This window comes from Equus quagga, chromosome 18, assembly GCF_021613505.1.
Source record: "Equus quagga isolate Etosha38 chromosome 18, UCLA_HA_Equagga_1.0, whole genome shotgun sequence".
NCBI lineage: Eukaryota > Metazoa > Chordata > Mammalia > Perissodactyla > Equidae > Equus > Equus quagga.
This window is the reverse complement of record NC_060284.1, coordinates 2,016,160-2,032,275: the sequence shown is the minus strand read 5'-3', so window position 1 is coordinate 2,032,275 and position 16,116 is coordinate 2,016,160. Positions and strand designations below refer to the sequence as shown.

Sequence of the window (16,116 nt, the reverse complement as noted above, 5' to 3'; positions counted from 1 at the left end):
TTGTATGAAGATTAAAAATTAGTATTTTTAAAGCACTTAGCACACTACCTGTTGTATAGTAAACACTACACAGTATTATATATTAACTATTTTTTGGTAATTAGAAACAAACAATGCATTTATGCCCATTTTGTAATATTTTATTGGTGAATATTATCTAAGCTCATGTTAAGATGACAAGTTGGGAAATTTTGCTGGAATCTGGTTTTCTGAGTTTTGGTTTCTTGGACCTTGATAAATACAGGAATTATGTCTTTTGTTTAGCCTGTGTGTACTTTTTCTGAGTGTTCAGTACAGAACCGTATAAATAGTTCTGTTGGTAACGGAAATAAAGAATGCAAGTAAATAAAAATATACAAATACTTCCACCAATGGAGAAGAAAAACAAAAAATTTCCTTATTCTTCATTTTTATCGTACCCTTACCACTGGTACATGTTATAGAATTATAAGTGTATGTTGAACTACTGAGGAAATTTGAATTTTCTCCCTTTTTTTTTTTTAAAGGGAAGTGTTAGTGCTGTGATCATTGGTCAGAAAGGGCATATTTCGAAACTTCTGTTAACTAAACTGTCTGCTTTTCTCACTTAAAACTATCGACCCTGATATTTCATCCACCTTCTAGTTGAGGAGGAATTGAGATGGGCCAGCTTCTCTTTTCTGTTGTACTATAAGCTGTTTATTGGCAAGATCTCTTTTTAATTTATATGCCAGCACTTTAGTGCAATGCCTTACATGTTGGAGAAACAATAAATATTTATTGCATGAATGAGAGAATGATAAAGTCGTAATATGAGAGTTCTCCAAGGGTAAAATTTGATATGGTAGATGTTCACCCCTTTTTGATATTGGGTGTTCTTTTCAGAGAGAGGAATTTGAAAAGTAGGCCCTTCCGTGCATAAAAGTAACTGGACACTAATACGAGAGAGAGGCTGTGTGTTAGAATTTCTTTCCATTTTGGTTACTATACTACTAGAATATTAACACTTTTGCACAATTTGTACAATTCCTCACGTGTAACACTAACAGATATATTAGAGGCAATGGTCACATATTCTTGGTTTATAGTATATTTTCTCTGGGCAGAACTATCTGGATAATTTTTTTTTCTTATAGTAGTCTGACATGTTATTCAATATAATTAAAATAAATAATCGGCCTAAGTATAAGCTGCAGAAGAATGTCAAGCTATGGGAAAATGTAATAAAAATAGTAATTTTATAAATGATTTTACATCTACCTTTTAATGCTTCCTGTCTGAGTACACATTGTTAAAGGCAGAGTCTAATCTTTGCTTGGACCTGTGCCTGTTTAAATAGAACCCTGGTCAAATGTAACCAGTGATGTTAGAAAAAGTAAAATTTTTTATGCCAAAGGAAATAAGAACCTAAGCAAAATTGGGCCCTAATCTAAGGATCTCTAGTTTCTAAGAACTAATATAGGAAACTTCTTAGATACACAGAATTGTAGGTCATTTAGGAGCCTTGTTTAAATTCCAAGCAAAGTCCTTTATCCTCCCCCAGGTTGTGCAATCTTAGGGAGATACAACTTCCAAAAAAAACATAAGGCATTTTGACTCTTTGGAATATAGTGTCCTCTTTAATGTCTTCCTTTTTACTATGATTATTTGTTTTTGAATATGTATATTCGGTAGAAAGATTCTGAAAGTAACTGAGAAAAACACATTTATAAATAGAAATGTTTATATTGACTAAAGAGTAATGCTAGAGTACTACACTGGCGCCCCTTTCCTCACTTGTCCAGAGCAGCATTTTCCAGTGGAAATATAGTGTGAGTTATACATGTAAAAAAACTAAAAGAAACAAGTGAAGTTAATTTTAATAGTATATTTTATTTAATCCAATATATCAAAAGTTATTTCAACGTGATCAATATAAAAATGTTAATTAGATATTTTATATTCTCTTTTCATATTAAGTCTTTCAAATCTGGTTGTGTTTTATACTTAAGCATATCTCAATTAGAAAAGGGGCGTATGAAGTGCTTGGTCGTCTTAGTACACTATTTTATTGGACAGTACAGATCCAGAAGATGAGTGACCTTTGAAGGAATCATTTTATTTATCTTACTTTTTTTGTGTTCACTATTAATAAATGTTAAATCTTTCTTTTTTTTTGAGGAAGGTTAGCCCTGAGCTAACTACTGCCTATCCTCCTCTTTTTTTTTTTTTTTTTTTGCTGAGGAAGACTGGCCCTGAGCTAACATCCATGCACATCTTCCTCTACTTTATACGTGGGACGCCTACCACAGCATGGCTTTTGCCAAGCAGTGCCATGTCCGTACCCGGGATCTGAACCGGTGAACCCTCCGGGCTGCTGAGAAGCAGAATGTGCGCACTTAACTGCTGCGCCACTGGGCCAGCCCCTAAATGTTAAATCTTTTTATCTTGGAAGTATTTATTGTAGAAATACAGATACTTCAAAAACCTGTAAAAAATGAAAATCTTGACTCTTCACTGTTAATATTTTGGGTCATTCATACCAGATCCCTTGAATGACTAGCTAAACATAGTTTTTTTTCCAACACAAATGGGATCTTGTTATATATAGCTTATATTACATGTATAAATCATTTTGGAAGGTTCATAGATGTTGATTTGTCAAATTAATCCTTCAGAAGAGTTGTGCCAATTTACCTCCCTACCAAGAGTATATGAGAGTTCCTATTTTCCCATGAATTTTTACTGATGCTTTGAATGACAAAGACAAAAAATATCAATAAATCTAATAGGCAAATAAATCTAGTTTATTTTGCTGGCCATCTATTTTGCTCTCTTTGTGAATTTCCTGAGCATTATGTAAGTCCCCCCATCAAACTCCTCGCTCCTTAAGTTTGTCTTTTTCTGGCTAATTTTAGGAATTATTTACTTATTATGGATACTAACTCTTTGTCATATATGTAAGTGTTTTTCCAATTTGTTGTCTTTCTTCTACCTGTGTTTATAGTATCATCTGCTCTGTAGAGGCTTTAAAATTTGTCTTTTATGATTTTTGTGGCTCATGCTGAGAAATTCCTTACTCACCCTATAAAATATGGTTTCTTTAAAGCTTTTCTAGTACTTTTATGGTTTTATTTATTTATTTTTTTTAAAGATTGGCACCTCAGCTAACAACTATTGCCAATCTTCTTCTTTTTTCTTCTTCTTCTTCTTCTCCCCAAATCTCCCCAGTACATAGTTGTATATTCAGTTGTGAGTGCCTCTGGTTGTGCTGTGTGGGATGCCACCTCAGCATGGCCTGACAAGTGGTGCCATGGCTGTGCCCGGGGTCCAAACCAGTGAAACCCCAGGCTGCTCAAGCGGAACGCGCGAACTTAACCACTCGGCCACGGGGCCCGCCCCTTTGGTTTTATTTTTATTTTTTAAACCTTTGATTAATCTGGAATTTATTTTGAGGAGGAGGTCAGATAGGAATTCAGTTTTTTTACCTAAATGGCTAGTCAGCTATCTCAGCACTTTTCATTAATCTACCTTCTCTCTGCTGATTTGAAATTCCTCTGAAGGAGCAAGTGCAAGGTAAAGACTTACTCGGTTTAAATGGGAGTTTATTAGTGGAGTTAGCAGTCAAATGGAAAAGAATCTGGATTCAATTGCATGCTTTTCACCTTCAGAGACAAGTTGAATTTGAATTGTATTGCTTATATTGGAAATCAAACATAGCTTATAGATGATCAGTTAATTCCCATTTAACCTGGAATTGAAACTCCCACAAGTATTAAGTAACTAAGCATTTGTGTGCATTCTCTACTATTCATTCATTCATTCATTTATTAAATATGAGGCAGTATTTTAGGCATTGGGAATATAGAAATTAGCTAGTAGATAAAGTCCTTGCCTTTATGGAGTTTGGGCTTTATTAAAGAAGATATAGAAATAAATAATACATAAGTGAACAAGGTAATTTAGGACTATTTAAGCATATTGTTTAAGAGTTGTGAATAGAATAACAAAGTGATGTGATGGGGAGGAGGTAAAAGTGAGGCTTTCTGAGACTTGAAAGATGGAAAGGGGCCAGTCACGTCCATTTCTGCAAAGCTAAGACAGTAGTCATCCCACTGCAGAGATTCTGAGTGGGGTAAGCATGGTGTGTTTGGCATGTCTATGCTACTTGCAAATTTCTTGTTGAAATTTGTGGGCAGATTCTTTAGTCTCAATTCCTCTTATGGGCTCCAGTGACATTCTTTGTTCATAGCACTTATCATGCTACGTTATTATTTACTTATCTGATTCTCCCTCTAGACCATGAGTTCTATGAAGTCAAGGACTTTGTCTTTTATCTCTCCGTTCTCAGTGTCTAGCACACTGCATACTCAGTAAATGTTTGTTACAATGAGGAATTGCAAACATAATGAAGGCCAATCTGTTATCGTGTGCTTTGGACCCTGGTCTCTCCCACCATTTTAGGAATCTTACATTCTTGTTCTAGTGTATGCAAACTCTGTCTCAACTGGATTCTTTTCATTAGGGTTTAATCAAACTCAAACCTTTCTAATCTTAAAAAGCTTCCCAAAATCCCCATATTTTGCCTCCAACTTTACATTATCTTTCTCCCCTTCCGAGGTACACTTTTCAGAATTTTACTTGTTTATTTCATTTTCTTATCTCCTACTTGCTCTTGAACCTACTTTTGTGTGTTTTCAGCCTGAGATTATCAGTGACTTTCATGTTTCTAGAGCCAGTTGACGTTTTTTAGTGCTTGCCTCATTTGACCCCTGAATGGCATTTGACATTTAACTATTTAATTTCTTCTTGTATTTTCTTCCCTGGGCTTCCATGTCACTCCACTGTCATGGTTTTCCTTCTCCTTCTCTGTGGGTGCCTTCTTAGTCTTCTGTGCAGGCTCGTACTCCTCTGGCTGACTGTAGAATCTTGGAGTTCCTTAGGGCTCCATTCTGAGAACAACACATATGAATAATTAAGCGATATTCTTCTTCTCTCATAGTTGATGTCCTTGAGAATGATTCTTAGCATGGTAAAAATTGATATATAGATGCAAAATATAAAAGATGAAATAAAAACCTGGTCTTGGGGAACATACGGTCTAATGGGACAGAAATGCCTACAAACAGACCATTTCAAAACAATGTAGTGCTGTGAGAGAGATACACAGAAGCTATGGGAGGAAGGGATGGGTACTTAGTTGACTGAGGGGAAGTCTTTTGATCGTCTACATTTGTTGAAGAAACTACTTTAAGGTTTTTATTTAATCTTTTATATTTTGCATCTATATCAAGAAACTGGACTATTTTTGTGCAGATTTTTACAGAGGCTAGATTTTATTGACGGCATCCCTTAGTGACATTAAACATGTTCCTCTCTGTTTTCTGTAAACTGAGATTTGGATCTAGAGACTCGGTCATATTTAGGTTCAAATTTTTTCAGCCAGATCACTTCATAAATCTTGCTGTGTCCTGAGCCAGCCCTGATGGCCTAGTGGTTAAAGTTTGGCACACTTCAGTACCATGGCCCAGTTCGGTTCCCAGGGGCAGAACCACACCACTTGTCTGTCAGCAGCCATCCTGTGGCAGCAGCTCACAAAGAAGAACAAGAAGGACTTACAACTAGAATATACAACTATGTACTGGAGCTTTGGGGAAGGAATAAAAAGAGAGAGGAGAAGATTGGCAACAAATGTTGGCTCAGGGTGAATCCTTCCCAGCAAAAAAATAAAGAAAACCTTAAGAAAAACAGTGCTGTGTCCTTCTATCAGGAGGAAAACGTGTTGCAATTAGTGCAATTAGTAGACAATCATGTAGTAGACAATCATGATCAACGCCTAAATCCATTAACTCATTAAGCGTTGCCAAAAGGTAATATTCTATCATTCCTTCTTTATTTAATACCTGGTATATCTCTATGAAGAGTGCTTTTCCCCGTCTGCTATATGCTTAGCCAGTGAGTCATTATATGAGAGGCAGAAATAAATGCGTGATTCTTTTCCATTACTTGCCAGTTTTCAAAATCAGTTGGTGCATTACAATCCTCTAAAAGACATCAATTAAGTGTTTTTTTTAGCATCACTTATAAACTCATGGACCAAACATATTAATGGCTTTCAAACACAGCAGTTATTATCTTTGTTGGTGTTCAAATTGTCCCATCTTTGGCAAATGAAAAAGCCAATTCAAACTGGCTCAGAGTCTTTTTTTTCATCAGGAAGATTCGCCCTGAGCTAACATCTGTGCCAGTCTTCCTCTATTTTGTATGTGGGTTGCCACCACAGTATGGCCACCGATGAGTGGTGTAGGTCTGCACCTGGGAACCAAACCCAGCCCACTGAAGCAGAGCCGGCCAAACTCATCCACTAGGCCACAGGGCCAGCCTTGGCTCCTGAGTCCTTTTGATTCACTTGTAACAGTCTTTGATGGTTTCTTGCTATCTGTTATGACAAGATGTTGTTCTTGTACAGTTTCTCCCCAGACCTGGAATCAGCCATTTCTCCAAGGAGCTGTGGTTCTTTGAATGGGAAGTTCTTTTCCAAGCCACAGTCTGGGCACTCACTGTACGTTAGTCATTGTTCTAGGCCATTTAAGTAGAAAGAATGGGGGGAAATGCTTTTAACATGAAATTCATCCTGGATTCATGTTGATATTTCAAATTCAAATTTACTACTTGTGATTATTCCCTATTATAAAAAATACTGCAGTGAATTTTGTTGAACACACCCATTTGTACACCTATGTGCAGTTTCCTCCGTAGACTAGAGGTAGGTTTTTGGGTCAAAGGGTATGTTCCTTTAAAATTTCTATATTGCCCTACCACCTTCCAGAAATTTAGACTTGGTTTCGTTGCCCCAGCAGTTGATTTAGTAGGGTTTTATTATACTCAAAGTCTTGTTCATTAACTTTAAGCACTAGTCTTCAGATAAAGTAACTCTCATTCTTTCTTTTTTTAAGCTCTCTCTTTTTGTGTCTTTTCTTGGATTATTTCTTTTCTCTGTGTTGGCGGCAGGGACTATGAATGTTGTGTAAGATGCAAGATCATAAACTGGAAGTAAAGTCAAATAAATGCAGAGAGTAATATGTGGTTGTCTCACCGTAACTACCTAATACTGTTATACCTACCATATTGTCATACATGTTTTTGAACAATAATGTGGACTATTATACTTCTTAAATCCTTGATCACGTTTATACAAAAGCTGCAAATATAAATGTCATCCTATTTGTATTTGTTTGGAGGAACTACAATAATATTAGAACTGTCTTTTAATTTCTTAATAGTTTTTCAGTCCATACTCAACTCATTTATTTCCAAGAAGCCTCTTGTAGAGGAAAGAACATGTGTTTTGAACTTTGTATTCTGATTTCAGGTTTACCACTTACTTGGTTGTATGTGAAAATCACCTAACTTTTCTAGGCTTCAATTTATCTGCAAAATTGGGGTATATTTAATTGCTATCTATTTGAATGATTGCTCTAAGGATGAATAAAATTGTGTATGTGAAAATACTTAGCATAGTGGCTAGCAAATATTAATAATTCAGTATTTGTCTATTTCTTTTGTGGCATGTAGTGATACATAGTGTTTTAGATATGTATTCATTATCATGCATACTATTGCCTTCCACAGAAATCTTCTCTACATATACCCTCAGACTCTCAATTTTGCCAACCGTCAAGGTTCTGCCAGAAATATAACAGTGAAAGTCCAGTTTATGTATGGGGAGGATCCGAGTAATGCCATGCCGGTAAGAAATGTTCTTTACTATTCCTATACTTCATATATGGTTCATATAGACAGTTTTTGGTATCACTTGGTTGGCAGCTCTAAACTGGAAATTAATGAGATCTTGTAAACCAGAGTTCTAACTGTATTAGTTTCTGTACAGATAGTAATGAGTTTACTTGAAGTTTTGTTTATTGAGAACTTGGTATGTGCTAGGCATTCCTAGAGATACAAAGATGAATAAGGCTTGTAATCTAGAGAATATAAGACAAATGCATAAAATTCTAAAATAACAACTCTCAAAAGAGTGTCAGATCAGAATTGCCTTGGGTGCTCTAACAAAGCACAGATACCTTTTCTCTGTTCTTGGTGTCTGTGATTCTGAGTCTCCTCCTGTGGAATGAAAGGCCAGGTAAGGGAAATGGAAAATGATGGATAGTATATGAGGTTGTGGTGTGGGTTGAAAATGCTCCCCAGGTAATTGTAATATGTATGATTCTTCTCATCTTTGCTGAGAAACTCTGGCAGTAGTTCTCAACCTTGGCTATATATTACACTCACCTGGGGAGCTTTTAAAATACCAATACCCAGACTGAATCTCATTCCAATAAAATTGTAATCTCTGGGGGCGGGAACCAGGCAGGTATCAGTATTTTTAAATCTCCCCAAGGGATTACTTTTTGCAGCCAATGTTGAGAACCAAGGTATGCACCAATTATTAGAAGATTGGTATAGGGATTCAGAGGCATAGGTGTTCAGAGGTAGGAGAGAATGCCTTGCTGAGGTAACAAGCAAGTATTACCTGGAGGAGGTATATCTGAACTAAAACCAGAGGTGGTTAAAATATTAATGGCAGTGGGTCTAGGTGGTGGGGGAAGGAAAGCAATTCAATTTGGAGAATGTCCTTCAATAGAGGTACAGTGGTGAGTTGCCAGTGAGCCAGAGCAGTGGAAGATAAGTCAGAAAAGTAGATTGAGGGCAGATTGGGGAGATTCTCGACTGCCCAAATTGTCATTTAGGATTTGTAGGACGCTAATAAATGCAAGTTCCATGAAAGTAGATTTTTGGCTCAGCTGAAGTTAGTAACATATGGAATAAGTACACAGCTGTCACTGTAGATGTTCAACCTCTGAGAACCCTAGTGAAATGAAGTTGAGCTAAGAATAGGTGCATTGTTAACAGAGTTTTATTTTAGTCTTCTGTGTCACTCATTTGAATCAACTTCTTCTGATTTTCTACTTACCAGGAAAGCAATACATTTTCTTCTCCCCTATTGCCTCAGTTTCATCAGCATTTAGAGATTTTGACAGCAGCAAGCAGAAATTATTCATCTTTGTATTCTTCTATGGCAGCTGTTTCAGATCTTTGCATATAATACGTGCTGAGTAAATATTTGTTGAGTAACTGTAGAATTTATTTTTGAGGCTTGAAATTAGCATTTCATGCTCTTTACTAGCTCTTCATTTCTACTAAAGGAATGAATGTGCTGTCATAATTGATGAAAAGATACTAGATTGTGAAAATAGGTGCTTTGTTATCATATGTGTGAATTGCCATATGAATTTAAGCTTATGACAGATGTAGTATATGTAAAATAATCTGTTTGTATTGTTTGCCTGCAAACTCTTCCTTGTCTTAGCATATATATGGCCTCCTCTGTGGAACCCTGGCTATATCCAGCCACACTGGCAGTTTGACCACTCCCTCTTTTGGTGCTACCGTAGCATCTTCTCCCTTCTTTTATGGCCCTATCACTCTGGTTATATGCTTATTTCTTCTTCTTGTCCACTAGACTGTGAGCTCCTTGGGGGCAGGGACTGTGTCTTACTCACATCTATGTCTTGATGCCTATTGTAGTGCTTGGCACATAATTGATGCTACGTCCACGTTGATGAATGATTAAACATACATGTTAAATGGTCAAAAAAGGAACACTTTCCACTTTTTATCATTCGTGTTGTGAAAATAAATGTTACCTTGTGAAAAATGATAACTTCTCAGGGAGAAATAAAGGTACTACATTCCTTTGACTTGTGTATTAGTTGTATGAAAATATAATGCTTTTATGTTATGTGAGTGGCCTATTTGAAAGAATGTATAAACATAGACACATTGTGTTTGCCTATTTTTCTTAAATAAGGACTATTCAAAGGGTCCTAAGATAATTTTTTGATCATATAATGTCAATATGATAAAATCATAAACTTCATAATTCTGCACTGGAATAACATTTTATAAAAACATAGATATTCTTAGCAAATTGATGAAGTTAGACTTAATCTAGGAGAGTCATAATTATTACACTTTTACCTCCCCTTAAAATAAAAGGACCTGCTTGAAATGTTGCGAAAAGAAACACAAATACCTGTTAATATGTTCTTTTCATTTAGGGATGGTGCCAAATCCTTTTGTATAAGGAATAAACTTCGAGTTGTTTTACCAGTTGTGTTGATGGAAGTGCAGTGACGTGTCCACGTACCTATTCATGCATGTATAAATGGCTGGCTAGCTGTAAGAGTTTACTCTATGGTTAGATAACATTTTAAGCCTATCTCACATAGGAATCACAGCTATGACCTTGACATCATTAAGCCATTTATCTAATCAGCTGCCCCAATTGACCACAATATTGCTGTTAGAATTCAAGAGGCAGGTATACAAGACTGATTTATTTTACCTCTATATCTTCTCCAGAAGTAGTGTTGTATTTTTTTTTAATGTGGTGGATTTTTTTTAACACATATGTAAGAACAGAGCTCCTCCTCCATTGTAGAGTAGCTTGCAGGGAGTACTGGAAGCAAAGGATACATAGCTTGATCAAAAATAGGAGTTTTTATTTTAGAATGACTGCTATGTTAGTGGAGAAGTCATCAGTTTGCATAATAGATATATGCTACCATTCTAGAACCATGTTTCTTAGTAAAAATTCCATATGCTATGCTACATCTAGATTTTAAAATGAATTCTTCACCTTCTTCAAGAAAAAGAAAAGAAATGTACCTTATTGCCCAATAGATATAAATGTAATGGATAGAAACTTTTTGAATGTTTAAATGTCAGATGGGTCTATAGTTGGAAAGAAATTTATAGTTAAGTAATTGGAACTTATTAATGAACGTCAGTAGGCACATTGTTCTTCATTGGGCTGATTTTGCCCATTGTTTTCAAAGTTATGAAATCAGACAAATTCTTACATAAATATGAAACATCCAGCATTTATGACAACAAAGTTTCAACATGCTGTTATTTGTTACAGGTAATCTTTGGTAAATCTAGCTGTTCAGAATTTTCAAAGGAAGCCTATACAGCCGTAGTATATCATAACAGGTACTGAATTCAAATATTTCTTTCAAAGTTACTCACTTCTCAGTGGCATTGTTAGCACTCACCTTAGTGTGTTTACCAAATGCTTTGTTGCACTGAATGTGCAAATTCAAGACAGCTAACATCAGAGTTATAATTTTTGACCTGTAGATGCACATTCTCCATAGACATCTCAAATGACACAAAATATCTTTTCTATCAAATTCTGATCCTTTCTTTTGATTATATTGTTACAGATTATCATTTGGCCTCTGGTCTTTCCCTGTTATTTTCCCTGACACTTTGTAGTTTTACTTAACTCTTTTCTAAGCTTGAACCATTAGTCAGTTAAATTGGTGGTATTCTCCACATCCGCTAATCCTTTGACTTAGTGCCTTTCCATTTTACTTCTTTGGAAAATTGTTAACTTTGGATAACCTTTAATTTCTGTTTTCTTTTTTTTTTTTATTATTGAGTATTGTTGGAGAAAAATCACAAAATTGTACCAATCAGGGCTGTTGATGTTATTTTGTTGTATGCTGGGGCTACAGTAATTTTATCTGGTCTTCCTCCTGCCACTCTTTGTGATCTTCCGTCATCACTGTTTTCCTCTGTCAGCTGGCAGTGGCCATTTTAAAACCTTTCTCCTCCTCCTTCTTGTTCCTCCTCCTTTCTGTTAGCTTTACTCTTACCATCCCTACTTTGTTAAGTTTATTGAGGCCATCGAACCAGAGATCATCAGCTTCTCTGTTCTTCACCTCAGTTTCACCTTCACTTCTGTTTCAAAGATAGTAGTAGCCCACACACTGTGCTATGTGAATCTTTTCACCTCTGCTCTCAAACATCGTATCCAGCCTCTTCTAGAATGTGACGCCATCAGTTATCCCTTCTCTTGCATCATCAGTCCCCTGCTTCATTGGTTCCATCTCTTATTGTCAAGCAGCAGCTTAAGTTTCCTATACTTAAAAAAAACAAAAGTCTTTCTTCAGTGCTCTTCTGTAGCATGGTTTTTCCTTACCCTCCTTAAAACTTTTCTTTTTTCTCATCTTTATTTTACGGCCCTCTCTCAGTTTCCTTCTATCTCTTTGAGCACTGTTTTTTTCTGTAGTAGTTACTCTAATTTTTCTATTTCTTTTAAGTATAGGCATTGCATGCAAAACACTAAGGTTTTGCTCTTAACGCTCTTTTTCTATAATATTCTCTCCCTAAATAATCTTACATGTATTTCTTAGAGTTACCTTCAATGAAAATGCTACTACTTTTACATTTATGTGGATTGTTCCCAGCTCTTTATTTTCAGTCATAACCTTCTTTCTGAGATACAGATGTATATTTTCAGTATCTCATTGGACGTATTAATTTGAGGGCCCTGCTGCCTTCTTAATTTCCATGTATTTGTCCCTGACCCTCTTCCAGACCTTTTCTCTGTCTGACTGTCTTTTTTAATGGTGCCACCATTTTTCCAGTTACTCTGACTCAAAATTTAAGACATCATTCCCTTCCCTGTTCTTTTCTCTAATATCCAGTCATCTTTTATGTCTCGATGATTTTCTTTCTGCCTCATTACCAAACATACACTGTACTGTCCTGTTTCTGGGCCATTCTTGGATCTTTTTTTCTATTATAATACTGATTCCCTCTATTTATTGAATTCTTACTCATTCTTTAAGGCCCATATTATATATCTCTTCCTAAATACAATTCCCTGATGTAAAACTTAATCTGTTCAGCTCTGTTCTCGAAGCACTAAACTTTATATGCTCTATACCAGGGGTTGGCAAACTTTTTCTGCAAAGGGCCAAATAGTATGTATTGTAGGCCTTGTGAGCCATATGGTTTCTGTTGCAGCTACTCGACCCTGCTGTTGTAGTGCAAAAGCAGCCATAGACAATAAAGTCACATGGCTGTCTTCCAGTAACATTTAATTTATGGATGCTGAAATTTGAATTTCGTATAATATTTCGCATATTATTCTTCTGAGTTTTTCAGTCATTTAAAAATTTAAGAACCATTCTTAGTTTGTAGGCTTCGTAAAACCAGGCAGTAGACTGGACTTGGCCTATGGGCCAGAGTTTGCCAACTCTTGCTTTATAGCATAGCCATGATATATGTGTGTCTTATTTCTATTTCTACTAAATTATATATTTTTTGAGGGTAACTGCTTTCTTATGTTTATCTTTAAAACCACCACAAAAGTAATGCAATGCTTAGCCTAAAGGTAGGCAATTAAAAATACTTATTGATGAATAATTCATAGATGTTTAATTTTCCATAAAAGCCTTTACATAATGTGATTTCAGGAAAGAAATGAACTAAAATACTCAATACCAGGAAAGATATTGATAAAGAAGGTAATAATTTCTAAAAGTTTCTCAGGTTGTGGCTAGGTCTTTATTTTTGTTACTCTCAGCATTAGTAGAATTAAAATGACAGTACTAACATTGCTAGTAAATTCAACTTTCTCATAATTCAGTGGTGATGAGTGAGATCAGTAATAAGATGTGTAGCATCTTTTATTCATCAAAATCATCAAATTCTCAGATGGTTAGCAGCTAGCATTAGCTATCTTTTTTGTGGGTATTAAAAGCCTCATTCCACTTAATATTTCTGTGATCAAATCTACACCTGTTAGTATTTTTGAGGCTTATTTGAGATGAAAGGATATTTGACCTATTAGCATCAGAAAAAAAAGACCTCTAATTGGTGAGACAGCCTTCACTTTAAGATGGTTGGAGCCATATGTTTTGCATCATTTTCATTGAATATAACTCTGAGAGATACTAACTGAATATGGAAGTTTGGGATACTAAGTTCTATCCCTTCTAAGTCTATGTCATAAATAACAGCCATGCTTTCCTATAAAAATGCTCCTGTGGACCCCTCTCAATGAACATTGAGATGAAAGTGCCATTGGTTTGATCAAATATGCTATTTGTTGTATTCTCATAGTGGCTGGGAGCACTTCTAAACTGTGGGACAGATGCAATTTGTGGATGTTCTTGTCTTTTTTCCTCTTTTTTTGAGCTGTCAGTCAATACACTAGTCCATGTTTTGGTAACATTATTTATATCTTTAGCAATGCAATAATTAACATATGACATTCCATAGGGAGCCCAATTTGACACGAAGTTGTTTAAAAATACTTTTTTTGTTTTACAGAAGAATGATACAAATTAGCCTTAATATGGAGATGTACTCCTATAATAGAAAATGTTTTTCTATAGTATAGCTTTAAAATATACACTTATAAAAACTCGTATTATTTTTTCTATGTAATGCATATCAGAATTGGTTTATAAATATAGAAAGCCTTTCCCTAGTGTCCTCTTTTATATAGTTTCTAATCCAGTGAAGATCTCAGCACTGGATCTTCAAGGTGGTGATTATTAATGAATTTTCAAATAGTAGGATTACTCAGTGCAGTAATAAAAATGGGGTGAGAAATTTCAGAAACAGCTACAGCTCCCTCATCTGGATGTAGGAGTTAGTTACTTAGAGTTTGGGACTAAAGAAAAATATTTTGTACTAGAAGAAAAATTAAGTATGAATCCTGAAATTAATTTAAAAATTATTCAGATATACAAATGCAATAATTATTTATTTTGAACAAATTACTGACTATTGATCTGTTTTGTTTTGTTTTTTTGTATGAAGGTCTCCTGATTTTCATGAAGAAATCAAGGTTAAACTTCCTGCTACTTTAACTGACCATCATCACTTGCTTTTTACTTTTTATCATGTTAGTTGTCAACAAAAACAAAATACTCCTCTTGAAACTCCTGTTGGATATACAGTAAGTATATTTTTGTTAAATATTTAGTTCTTTGATCTTAAAAATAATTATACTATTTAAGAGCTAGTTGGTGTTCATTATTATTTGCGTATTCCTCATCTGATTCCCCACATTGGTTAGGAAGTCACCATAATAAGAAAATGCTCATTGATGTAATTAACTAATGTAATTAATGAACTAACATGTGTAAACACTTAGGTGTTGCTCCTGATTATTGTGTGTTTACCCAAGAGTACAGTATAAATATAATAGTTTTAAGCGTTCTTCAGAAGAGAATGATTTGATTGTAAAATGATTAAAAGAGACCCTTGGCAATTAAAATCCTTTTTGCTTTGATTAAAGGCAATTAAAACCCTTGAGTATTTTTGAAAATCATTATGGTTGACCTTGCAAAGGTAAACCGAAGGTGAAGGATGTCATAATGTGCTATCACACAATTTTGTCAGAAAAACCATGATTTCATCCAAAAGAGAAAAATCGACATTTGATTCATTTTTTTGTCTTTTGCAGTTTGTAGCATGACTTTTGCTAAATGTAGGAAAATAAATTTTTTACACTTTTTAGTTTTGTTTTCAACATTCATATCTAATCAAATTTTTCCTTCCCTATTTACATTAACACTATTACTCCAGTTTAAAATTGATTCACTTTGTGGTGTTTTTCTACTACCAACTTTCCCTTGATAATAAAGACCTCCTACAGATTTCAATATTGCATATTTAGTTAGTAATAATAATGTTTTGACAATCCTCCTCAATAAAATATTGTTAGGGAAACTTTGCTTTAGAGAAATTATGAAGGCCTATTATGATTACTTACATAATTAAATCCCCTTGGTGTTTGGTGATGTGAGACAAATTTGGCTCATACCAAGTTCTTATAACAGATTTTCCAAGTAATTACTTTTGTAGCAAACATTTACATTGATATTGTTTCCTTTTTATTTAAAAGTGGATACCAATGCTTCAGAATGGACGATTAAAGACTGGGCAGTTTTGTCTACCAGTCTCACTGGAAAAACCACCACAGGCTTATTCTGTACTGTCTCCTGAGGTCAGTGACTCTCACGTTGAAATTCTTCAGATTGAATGAAATGAATTTTTTGTTACAGAGATGTTTTTCTCAAATAAGACCTTGCTACTCTTAAGTACATAGATAATGAAGTGATAATATTATTTTCTTCTATAACTAAAATTACTCTATAGAATGCTTAGAAGCCTTTATACTATTTAAAAAAATGTAAGTATATTCATTTTAAAACCAAAATAATACATGGAATATAAACTCAAAGAAAAGATAAATTTGGAGAATTTTCATATTGTAGCAGAAGCTTC

General features: G+C 34.9%; 1 protein-coding gene across 8 annotated transcripts in view; it reads left to right on the top strand.

The window, feature by feature from the left end:
• Positions 1–16,116, top strand: part of DOCK7 (dedicator of cytokinesis 7) — a 204,520-nt gene that overhangs the window by 88,409 nt on the left and 99,995 nt on the right. For all 8 annotated transcript variants that reach the window (XM_046645659.1, XM_046645657.1, XM_046645656.1 and 5 more), the window contains exons 15-18: positions 7,591–7,708; positions 10,943–11,013; positions 14,644–14,782; positions 15,734–15,835. In XM_046645659.1, coding sequence (XP_046501615.1) covers positions 7,591–7,708; positions 10,943–11,013; positions 14,644–14,782; positions 15,734–15,835 — 430 coding nt within the window. The remainder of the gene's footprint in view (positions 1–7,590; positions 7,709–10,942; positions 11,014–14,643; positions 14,783–15,733; positions 15,836–16,116) is intronic.